The sequence below is a fragment of the Castor canadensis genome, chromosome 16, assembly GCF_047511655.1.
Source record: "Castor canadensis chromosome 16, mCasCan1.hap1v2, whole genome shotgun sequence".
Lineage (NCBI taxonomy): Eukaryota > Metazoa > Chordata > Mammalia > Rodentia > Castoridae > Castor > Castor canadensis.
The window spans coordinates 9,771,145-9,782,782 of NC_133401.1; the positions used below are offsets into that span (position 1 = coordinate 9,771,145).

At 51.5% G+C, this 11,638-nt stretch overlaps 1 protein-coding gene and 1 long non-coding RNA gene across 3 annotated transcripts; one reads left to right on the forward strand and one right to left on the reverse strand.

The window, feature by feature from the left end:
- Nucleotides 1–1,220: 1,220 nt before the first annotated feature.
- Rinl (Ras and Rab interactor like) lies at nt 1,221–11,536 on the reverse strand. Its single transcript, XM_020178569.2, has 12 exons — nt 11,343–11,536; nt 9,546–9,647; nt 9,201–9,408; nt 7,903–8,005; nt 6,024–6,096; nt 5,879–5,943; nt 5,451–5,600; nt 4,957–5,367; nt 4,353–4,670; nt 4,122–4,253; nt 3,810–3,973; nt 1,221–3,727 (listed from the first exon to the last, which is right to left on the reverse strand). The coding sequence occupies exons 2-12, from the start codon at nt 9,593–9,595 to the stop codon at nt 3,650–3,652; spliced, it is 1,752 nt and encodes a 583-aa protein (XP_020034158.2). The 5' UTR covers nt 9,596–9,647; nt 11,343–11,536; the 3' UTR covers nt 1,221–3,649.
- Nucleotides 4,353–8,168, forward strand: LOC141418126 (uncharacterized). Of its 2 annotated transcripts, none has more exons than XR_012442778.1 (3): nt 4,353–4,446; nt 4,987–5,750; nt 6,735–8,168. It is a non-coding gene; the product is annotated as an uncharacterized lncRNA (long non-coding RNA). The 2 variants fall into 2 exon arrangements; XR_012442777.1 differs by lacking the exon at nt 4,353–4,446 and adding an exon at nt 4,532–4,798.
- Nucleotides 11,537–11,638: the final 102 nt, after the last annotated feature.

The window sequence follows — 11,638 nt, forward strand, 5'->3', positions numbered from 1 at the left end:
TCTGGTAATCACTTCCTGTTACAGGCTGACTGTGTCCCCTCCAAATCCGAATGCTCCAGTTCTAACCTGTGGTACCTCAGGAGATCAATCCTTTAAGAGGTTAAGCAAAAGCTTGGTGTGGCAGTATACACCTGTAATCCCAGCACTCAGGAGGTAGAGGCAGGAAGATCTCAGGCTGGGCTACCTAGACAGACCCTATCCAAAAAACAAAACAAAACAAAACAAAAATATCAAAGACCAAAGAGGTAATTAAAATAAAATGAGGTCATTTGGTGGGCTCTAATCTAATGACTGATGTCCTTAGAAGACATGAGGGCACAGATACACAAATAGGGAAGACCATGTGAACACAAAAGATCAGTCAGACCCATTGGCTCACGCCTGTAATCCCAGCTACTAGGGAGGTAGACGTAGGAAGGATCAGATTTCAAGGCCAGCCTGGGCAAAAAGTTTGAGAGACCTCATCTCAACCAATAAAAGCTGAGCATGTTGGCAGGTGCCTGTCATTCCAGCTATTCAGGAAGTAAAAATAGATCACAGTCCAGGGTGCCCTGAGTATAAAGTGAGACCTTATCTCTAAAATACCCAACACAAAAAAGGGCTTGTGGAGTGACCTCAAGTGTTAGAGCACCTGCCTAGCAAGCATGAGGCCCTGAGTTCAAACTCCAGCACATTCAGAGAGAGAGAGAGCGAGAGAGCGCGCAATCTGCACAAAATCTACCCTGCAGTTGCTTTGATCTTGAACTTGTAGCTTCCAGAATTATGAGGAAATTAATTTCTGTTGTGTAGACCATGCAGCTTGTGGGATTTTGTTGTGGCAGCTTCAGCACAGTAATACACCTCTTTAACTCAATGACCAACTTGCACATTGCCTATCTCAGAGCCCCTGATGGGATGTACTGAGGACAGACTCAGTGTCACCTATGGCATATTCTTCCCTTGCCAGCGGGACCAGAATCTAGACAAAAGGGAGCAGTGGGCAAACCCAGAAAGTAGACAGACCACAAGACAACTGGCTGAGCCCTTAAAAAAAACCACCTGTGTCAGGAAGGACAGAACCAAGCAGGTGACAAGGACCATTTCATGTAAAATGGACTTATAAGAGACACAGCAACCAAATGCAGTGAGATTTTATTATTTTATTTTAGATTTTTCTTTTTGTTGTGGTGGTGCTGGGGTTTGAATTCAGGGCCTCCACCTTGAGCTGGCCCTTTTTAGTGATGGCTTTTTTCAAGATAGGATCTCGTAAACTACTTGCCTGGGCGGGCTTCAAACCTCAATCCTCCTGATCTCTGCCTCCAGAGTAGCTAGGATTTCAGGCATGAACTACTGGTGCCCGGCTAGATGTTTTGTTTTTTTTTTGAGATAGGGTCTGGCTGTGAAGCCCAGGCTGGTCAGTAATCAGGGCATCAGCAGGCCTGAAATTGCTGTGGAGCCCTAGGAAAGAATTTATTCTCGTCTTCTCTGATGTCTGGGGGTGCAGCATTCCATGGCTTGTGGCCCCATCAATCAATCTGCAAAGCCAGTGTGTCTGAAATTCTCTCAGCTCCATCGTCATGTCATCTTCTCTTTTTTCTTTCCTTATTTTTTCACATCGCCTCTTCCTGTTTGTGTCACATCTCCTTCTGCCTCCATGTTATGTGGCTGCATTTGGAGCTCACACAGACAGTCCCAGGCAATCTCACTAATGACAGCCACAAAGACACTTTTTCCAAGTAACGTTAACATTCGTAGACTGCAGAGATGAGCACAGTGAGATTTCCCTGTTGACTGGTTTCGAAAATATTCAGTGAGTCCGACTGTGTGCCTGAGTTGGGTTTAGGCAGTGGGGGTAGGTGATAAACAACACAAAAGTCCCTGCCTCCTGGAGCTGACATGCTAGGATGGTGCTGTCCTAAATTGTCACTACAAACCCCATGTATGTGTAGCTATTTTTTTTTTTTCAGTACTGGGGCTTGAACTCAGAGCCTTCACCTTGAGCCACTCCACCAGCCCTATTTTTATGACGGGTTTTTCGAGATAGAGGCTGGCTTTGAATGGAGACCCTCCTGATCTCTGTCTCCTGCGTAGCTAGGATTACAGGCATGAGCCACTGGTGACGGCCTAGGTGTAGCTATTGAGCACTTGAAAGGTGGCTAGCCCAGCTGGTTGTAGTGATGCACACCTGTAATCCCAGCACTCAGGAGGTGAGGCTGAAGGATCTCAAGTTCAAGTCCAGCAACATAGGGAGACCCTGACTCAAAAAATACTCAAAAAATACATAAATAGCCAGGCACTGGTGGCTCACGCCTGTAATCCTAGCTGCTCAGGAAGCAGAGATCAGGAGGATTGTGGTTGGAAGCCAGCCCAGGCAAATAGTTCGAGAGACCCTATCTTGAAAAAACCCACCACAAAAAAGGGCTGGTGGAGTGGCTCAAGGGGTAAGAATGCCTGTCTAGCAAACATGAGGCCCTGAGTTCAAACCACAGTACCACAAAGAAAAAAACATTAAATAAATAAAATGAGTATTAAATATATGAACAGTTTAAAAATATTGACTATATGTTGAAGTGATAATAATACTTGGGATATACTGGGTTATGTCAAATATACCTTTAAAGTTAATTTTAGTGTATCTTTTTCTTTTTTTCCCCTCCTGTGCAAGCAAGCACTCTACTGCCACTGACCTGCACCCCAGCCCTCTTTCTAGGTCATTTATTTAGTTAGTTACTTATTTGTTTGTTTAGTTTTTTGAGACAGGTAGGTAGCCCAGGCTGGCTTCAAACTCAGGATCAGTGTTGGGATTACAGGCACACACGCCACCCCCACACCTGGCTTTTTTAGTTTTGTTAAATGCTAGAAAATTTGGAATTACTTACGTGACTTGCACTGTATTTCTATTGGGAAGCCTTTTCCTAAGGAAACAAAATACTACAGGCAAATAACACGACAAAGAAGTATTTTATATTACGTGGTATGCCTTGGGAAATGACAAAGACTGGAGTAAAGAAGTGTATTTCGTTTTTTTATTGCCATTGTAACAAATCGCTCCAATCTTAAAGGTTTAACGATTCACAACTTTATTATCTTAACGGTGCTGGAGGTCAGAAGTCCAAAATGGAGTCTAACATCAAAGAACAAGTTCCCTCCCCTGGCTTCTAGACTGTCTGAACTTGACTTTGGGTCACATCACTCCTCTTTCTCTGACTCTGGTCCGCCTGTCTCCCTCTTCTTTCTTTTTCTTTTTTCTTTTTTTTGAGATGGGATTTTGCTGTGTGGCCCAGGCTGGCCTTGAACTCCAGTGCTCAAGTGATCCTCCTGCCTCAGCCTCCACTGTACCTGGGACTACAGGCTCAGCCACCCCTGCTCTTACCAGAATCCAGGCCAGCCTGCCCCTCAAGTCCTTCATGTGATCATAGCTGTAAAGTCCCTTTTACTACAGCCAGTGGCATAGCACAGATTTGGGGGATTAGGGTGCTGACATGTTTTGGGGGGCATTATCGTGCCTACCAGAGGAGAGTGAGGTGAGGAGCGTGTAGTTTTAGACAGCGGTTTCAGGGAGCACGTCACTGCGGATGGACCTGGAGGGAAGACCAGGAAGCAGGGACAGCCAGTGCAAAGGCCCTAAGGTGGCCCTTTTCCTCGGACCCCCTTCTTGCTGCCCCAAACTTCAAGCTGTCCCCTGAGCGGAGGGATTGGCCCCTGGCACAGCCCCCATTGCCCACGGCTCTTCAAAGGGCAGGTCGACCTGTGGGGACAGGTGGGAGGCTGGATCAGAAGGGCGACAGCTCCCATCCTTGCTTCTACCTGCACCCCAGGCTGGCAGTCACCTGGACTCCTGTCCTGTCCTGTTGGTGCAGCGTCCGCCTGCGGTGCCACTGGCGCAGGGAGTCGCGGGCCTCGGAGCTGAGCCCCTGGGGCGCGCGGCCCGCTTCGGGCTGGTAGTGAGCGATGTGGTACAGCGCCCCAAACCACGTGGTCAGGTAGTAGCCAGCTGGGGGTGACAAGATGGGGGGTGGGGAGAGGTCAGCGCAGGCCCTCGGCTTCCCTGTCCACTTTGCCTCCTGGGCATGCAGAAGCTGTTAGGAGCTCTCTAGGGCGCCCCCAGGTTAGGTCTTGGCCTTCTGGGGGTTCGCGCTCACCTTCTCCCCGCAGCTCATCAGGATCCAAGAGCTCCATAAGGAACTCCACGTCCAGCTGCGTCTCCCCGATGTGCGGACTCCAAATCAGCTCCTCTGTCAGCGCGGGCAGGAAGGCATCGGCCCCCAGGGGCTCTGGACAAAGTCGGAGGACAGGGGCCTGAGGTTGGGGGCGCAGATCCCCGAGACCGCGTGGACTCCTCCAACCCTCGGGCCACGCCACCTGTCCTTTACCTTGGTTCTCACCGCCTCCCAGGCCCTCGTAGACGTCACTGCACACCGCCAGCAGCAGCGCCACCTTGCGGCGAGGGGCGCACGCGGCATGCAGGTGCTCCAGGCGCGCGTGGATGCGGCTGCGCAGGCCGGGGGCGGGGCCTCGCCCTTCAGTCCCCGCCCCCCGCGCTCCCGGAGGCCCCGCCCCCGCCCGCAGAGCTATTTGCCGTCGGCGCAGGCGCCGCAGCTCTTGCGCGCGGAGCGTGCGGAGTCGCGTCCACAGGGCCGGTCTCAGCGGAGCCAGCACGGCCCGGCACACTGCAGCCTCCACCGCGGGGCCTGCAGAGGGCGGGGGGCGGGTGAGGACAGGGTCGCCAAGCTGACCCAGCGCGGTCGCCCGCCACCCCACTCCGGCTTCTGGCCACCCACAAGTGTGGACACGCGTGTGGACACTCGCCTGGAACACTGTGGGTGTTCATAGTTGCGGGAAAGGGTTGTACGAGAGAAAAAGGGAGCAGGCGTGTGCCCCGATGGGGAGAAAGAAGCTACACGTGGGTGTAGGGCCAAGGGATGGCACATCTGAACAGGGGTGGGGTGGGGGGGTCCTTCCGGTTCTCCCCATTACCAAGATCCTCGTCCTTCTTGGGGACTCCAGGTTCCCTGCTCCCAAAGACAGCTCTCACATCGGGGTCCTTGACCAAGTAATCCTGGAGGTCAGTAAGGAGGTGGCGCACATCCTGAAGCAGCTCAGTGGCCCGGTCCCCAGGCCTGTGGGGTCCCCCTGAATCTGAGGTAAGGCGGGCCCGGAGGCCACGGTACTGCCTGGCCACGTAGCTGCTCCTGGTCCTAGTCAGAGCCCGGATGTGAACAGTGAGCACGTCTTCAGGGCCTTCCTCTTCATCTCTGTAGTCATCATTGTCCTCCTCTTCCTCCTTCTCCTCCACCAGACTGGTCAGAACCTGCCCAGGATGCTGCACTTCTGGGCTGAGCGGGCCTTCCACCCAGGAGACCCGGTGCGGGGCAGGCTTCCTGGGGGCTGGATGCAAGGAGAAGGTTGGGTCACTCTGAAAGGAGATAGCCACAAACTCATTCCTCATCCCCAAGGCCACACCGGCTTACCTGGGTCATGGTTCTGGGCAGGCTCTGTCTCTGTCTCTTGGGGGGTCTGCTGGGTAACCCAGTCTCCGTGAGTCTCCAGGTACAGCTGATTGACCACAGAGAGGACCCCCCTGGAGGTGTCAAGCTGGACCCGGCTAACAGGAAGAGGACCTGGGGACAACAGAAGTGAGACTCTTATTACAAGTGTCCAAGGGGCACCTGGAGACTTAGTGCCCAGACTTCCTCACTCAGGATCAGGAACAGACTCTTCACAGCTCCCTTCTCCAGCAACCCTCTCCTCTATGGGGCCCAGGAGTCCAGGTGCCTGTCTCCTCCTCCCTCTCTTTGACTCCCATCTTGGTGCTCCCTCAAACCCAGTAATCTGAACCCTTAAAGTTCAGTCCCTCTGGACCAAGGAGAACAGCAAGGTGACCCCTCTCTTGCCTCACCTGTTGGTGTGTCTCCAGGCCCTACAGTCAAACAGGGCAAGAGCAGCGTTCTGGGCAAAACATCCCTGAGAAAACATGGAACCACCATGTGGATGGGGCGACTTAGGGAAGGCCTCATTGACACCTTTAATGGGGTGACCTGTACCTGCTGGCTGATAAGAAGGCCAGGAGATGGGGCAGGTCTGGCATGCAGAGGTTGGAAGATTCCAGGGACACACCTGGGAGGAGGAGGCAAGAGGAGAGAAAGAAAACAAGGGGTGGCAGCCTCCTTCCCCTGGGACTCTCTTCTCCATCCTCCTTTTTTTTTTTTTTTTTTTTTTGTGGTACTGTGGTTTAAACTCAGGGCCTACACCTTGAGCCACTCTGCCAGCCCTTTTTTGTGATTTTTTTTTTTTTTGAGATAGGGTCTCACAAACAGTTTCAAACCATGATCTTGCTGGTCTCTGCCTCCTAAGTAGCTAGGACAGCACCCATGCCCCAGACCTTCAGAACAGGGAAGTTCCCATCTCTTAGAGTCTCTGTCTTATTACTATTTTTCTTTGGCAGTACTGAGGTTTGAACCTAGGGCATCATGCTTGCTAGGTAGGTGCTCTACCATTTGAGCCACTCTGTCAGCCCTGGAGTCTATCTTTTCCTCTATCTTAACTCTTGCGTCCCACTTATGCCACCAAAATAGGAAGCTTTAAGCAATTACTTCTGAGCACCGAATTCTTTCCAGGCACTGGGGATAATTGTTGTTAGGTCCCTGGCATTCTTGGAGTGGGCGGAAGGTCCCGAGGCTAGCACTGAAACCAGACCCCTTAATTTATGATCGCTTGTCAAACCCCTGTTTGTTTCTCTGCTTGCAAAACCTCAGGAACTTCCAGTTACTTGAGTAGCTAGGCATGTCGACCTGTTCCATCTGGTGATCGCAGATAATCGGAGACCAGAGACTCTCTCCCTCCCCCATGGCTTGTCCCCTCCTATAAAGCCCACTACCTATTTCAGCCAAGACGCTTTACTCTGAACTCAAGAGTGACAGCCCTGCAGTCTGGTTCCTAATAAATCTTTCTTTTCCACACATGGCGTGGTCTTTATTCAGCAGTTCCTTACATTGTCAAGGGAGACAATTCACTACCTCTGTAGCCTACCTTTTAGTTGGAGAAACAATAGATCAGTAAACAAACAGAAGTGTATATTGGCTTGAGGATTGTGAATGAGTGGTGTGATTAAAAGTGACTAGGGGCTATCTTATCTGTGACTTATCAAGGAAGGTCCCTCCCTCTCCTCTCCTTCTCCCCTCCTTTCCTTCCTTCCTTCCTCTTTTTTTCCCACTCTTCCTTCCTCCCTCCCCCTTTTTCCTTTCTTTCTCTTTCTGATAGGGTCTTGCTGTGTAACCCGAGCTGGCCTCAAACTTGAGATCCTCCTTCCTCAGATCCCTAGGACCAGGATTAGAGTCATGCACCACCATGCCTGGCTAGAAGGTTGCACTTCTATAGGATCTTGAGGGAGGAAGACTAAACCAATCACTCAAGAAGAGCATTCAAGGCCTGGCAGAGTGGCTCAAAGTAGTAGAGCACCTACAAGCGTGAGGCCCTGAGTTCAAACCCCAAAGCCAGCAAAAGAATTCATGTGGAGAGAACAAAAGCAAAGCCTCCAGCTGGAACACACTTAGCGTGCTTAAGGAAGAGAAGAGAACAGTGTGGCTGGAACAGAGTGAATGTGGCTAGTAATGAAAAGCCAGGCAGGGTCTGTGTCACCCAGCAGCTTAGGCCATGGTGAGGAGCCTATACCTCTGTAGGGTTCGGGGCAGAGATGTACAACATGTGAGTGTGAAAATACCTCTGCATTGCTGTGCCCAGCATGGATGGCAGGAGGAAAGAGTAGTTGTAGGGAGACCAGACAGTTGTCTACTGCAATGGTCTAAGGGCACAGTGGTGGAGGCAGACAGGATTGGGCAGATTCAGGAGATATTTTGGGATTAAGGCTGACAGTTTTTGGTGATAAGTTTGCTGTACACTGGAAACGTAGGTTATGTGCCTCACCTCCAGGAAACTTGTGGATCTGGTAGGTGTTGACTTCTCTCCGTGAAGGTCCTGTCCTCAATACCAGGACCTGGCTGGGGTCATGTCCTATGACCAGGAAACTCTGGGGATGGAGGCAAAGGTCAGCCTGACAAAAGTTTGTGCTGATGTTGGTTGTTTTTGCCTTCCTGGCCCCCATTTCTCTTTAGGGAAACCCCCTCCCTGCTCTCAGTGCAGTGGGTGGGGCTGATACATCTCAGCCCTAGGGGGTGGGCCCAGGACCTGGCCTAGTCAATAGGATGACTGGAAGGGTACTTGACCAAGCTCAGCCAGTGGACATCTTCCATGGGACTTTTGCTGGAGCCTCTCTCTCAATCCATCTCTTTATCTCTCTCTGTAGATTAAACCCACCTGGTGTTGCAAGAACACTGAGCCCCAGACGTAAAGGTCTCTTTCTCTCTCTCTTGAGTGGAACTGGGATTTGAACTCAAGGCTTCACACTTGCAAAGCAGGCTCTTTACCACTTGAGCCACAACTCCAGTCTGTTTTTTCTCTGGTTATTTTGGAGATGGGGGTTTGGCAAACTATTTGTCTGGGCTGGGCCTTGAACCAGAATCCTGATATCAACATCCCAAGTAGCTGTGATTATAGGTGTAAGACACCTATAATCCCAAGGAGTCTCTCTCTCTAGTTCTCTCTCCCTCTCTCTCTTTCCCCAAAGGTCTCTTTACACTCAGGTTTCTAAGGTGGGATACAACCTTGAGCTATGGATGGCCATCTTTCCCATCACAAGGGTGATGTCCTGATGAGGAGGCTGCTGTGATCTACCGAGGCCCCTTAGCTGTCCCCTCTAACCTCCCCTATAATCCTTGGGGAAGACCTTGCCCAAGGCATTAATAAGTGATTACAAGGTGGATGACTCAGAGCTTGTCATGTCTTCTGCTTCTGGCTGGCGTCTGCTTCCTGCCTGAAGTGCACTGGCAGGCCCCAGGCAAGGCAAGGGAAGTTCCAGAGAACTTCAGAACAGCTGGCCCTCAGGTCACAAAGCTGCTCAGCTCCAGCTGCCAGCTGCCTTTCTGGTTATGTTCTGAAGCCACTACAGAACAGGCATTGGTTGTCACCCCAAACATCGTGAAAACCAATGCCAAGAAATGGAACAAAGAGGAATTGATCCAATGTCTACAGTTCACGACCCTGAACTTTTACTTCTGGGGTTTTTTGTCACTCTAGTTAATCTGTGAGCTCCTGGGTTTGCCATTTGTGTTTGTCATCTGGTGTCATGGAAGGGTCAGACCGGGTCCCCAGCTCTGAGTACTCACCCCCAGTGGCCACAGCTCCACAAGCGCCTGTGCCTCCTGAGCAGCCATCTCAGGGACTTGCCACACCCCCCATGTCCTCTGCAGGCGCAGAAGTGGCTCTGGGATGCCAAGGACCCTTAGAGGAGACTCTCCTCCATTTGCCTGTAGTGGGACCATCCTGGGTTGTCGAGGGTCCAGGTGGTTAGGGGTCAGAGCAGGCAGTTGGCCACTGAGGTGGTGACAGAAGCAGGAAGGAATAGCCCAGGGAAAAAAGGTCAGAGATGGGGTTTGAGGTTGGGGGGTCAACTACACATTGGATGGCAATCCTTCCAGAAGTGGGAGAGGAGACTGCCCAGAGGCCCTCACCTCTCCCCCTCAGGGGGGGCTGCAGAGGCCATGTCCTCTCGCTGGGCCATCTGGCGGGGCCATCCTCAGGGTTCCAGAAGTCAGTGAGCCATGTTCTGGGCTCTGGTGGGGAGGAAGATAAGAAGCAAGGCTGCTCCAGCCCAGGGGTAATATTCAAAATATTTAAAGCCAATATGCAGAGACACAGGGGCCCCGGCTATGCTAGGGAGTGATTTTTAGTAGCCAGATGGGGAAAATCTGGAGATCCCAGGTGAAAGGCAGGTGTCTTGGGTTGGGGGGGACTCACGTACTGCTATTTACCAGGAGGGTGGGAACAGTCTAAGAGTCTCATGATTATTTTTGCAGCCATACAAAAGTGGATCACCTGCATCGCAACCCTTGCCAAAACCCAGGGCTTGGCTTGGGAATGTTCTCAGCCCAACACTTTTCAGATGTTGTGCAAGGCGCCTTCTTCCTCCCTTTCCCAGACTCTTGTGTGTGTGGGACGGGGGCTAGAATATTTTCCTCCCAATTTTTTTTTTGTTGGTATTGGGGTTTGAACTCAGGGCCTCAATACTTGCCAGGCAGGTGCTCTACCCCTTGAGCCACACTCCCAATCCTTCCCCAGTATTTTTTATTAAAAATTTTCAAACATATAGAAAACCTAAAACATGCCTTCTACCTGGATTCTATCAGGCATTTTCCTCTTATTTGCTTAATTACACATCCATCTCTCTCCCTCTATCCACTCATCACACCCCAAGTCTTAGACAGGCACAGAATTCTACCACTTGCAGTGAGCACTTTTGAATGCTTCCCTGAAGACATCTCAGGAGTAGAAAACATGAGTGTGGGAAGGGACAACCCACCCTATCCATCTCCTTCCTTCCTTTCTTTCATCACCCATCCATCCATCTATCCATCCATCTATCCATCCACCTGACCACCCACCCATCCACCCATTCATTCACCCATCCATCTATTCATCTACCCATCCATCTATCTATCCATCCACCCACCTATCCATCTATCCAACCATCCACCTATTCATTAACCTATCCATCCATCCACTTACCTATCCATCCATCCATGCATCCATCCAGCCACCTATCCATCTATCCACCTATCCATCCATCCATCCATCCATTCATCTACCTATCCATCCATCCATCCATCCAGCCACTCACCTATCTATCCACCTATTCATCCATCCATTCACCCATTCACCCACCCATCCATTCACCCATCCATTCTTCTATCTATCCATCCAAACATCCACCCATCCAACCATCCACCCATCCATTCATCTACCTATCCATCCATCCATGCATCCACCCATCCATCCACCCATCCATCCATGCACCCACTTATCCACCCCCCCATTCATCCATCCATTCATCCACCTATTCATTAACCTATCCACCCATCCATCCATTCACCCACCCATCCATCTATCCTTCTATCCAATATTATTGAACATAGGCCCAGACTTAGGTGACAGTGACCTGGGTGGAAGCTGGCAAATAGGACGGGCCCCTGCTCTGAGGGTTTCCAGTCCTGTTGGGAGGGAGGGGGTGTGAAAGTTCTATAATAAACGACTAAACAAATCAGCCCATTTATGGGCAGCCCAGGGTGTCTGGAGGGAGGAGGGACGAGGCCAGGTGCATCATCCAGGGGAGAGCAGGAAGGGGGCGGGAGAGGCAGGCAGATGCCCACCAGGGCCCTTGGTGCTGGGCAGGGCTGAATGGGGCAGTTGCCTGGTACCAGAGGGAGGTAGCTGGGGGTGAGGATACTAGATGCTGGGTCTCTGGGGCCTACCTGTTCCGGAGGGGAGCCAGAGAAGCAGGAAGTGAAAGTGTTCTCTAAAGAGGAAGCTGAGCAGGCAGGGGAAGAGGCGGGGCCGGGGGGTATTTGACATCCACCTTTCTCCCTCTTTCCTCTTTCCGGGGGCTTAGGCCCTAAGCGCCTGGGCTTTGAAGGAAGAGATACTGGCAACTGGGAGGTAAGGGCTGGAGCCATGAGGCCTCACCAGCCCCTAGGGGCCCCTACCTGCGCCCACAAGGTTTCCTGCAAGAGCCTAAAGGTGGACCAGGTCCTCACCCCCTCCCTTCAGC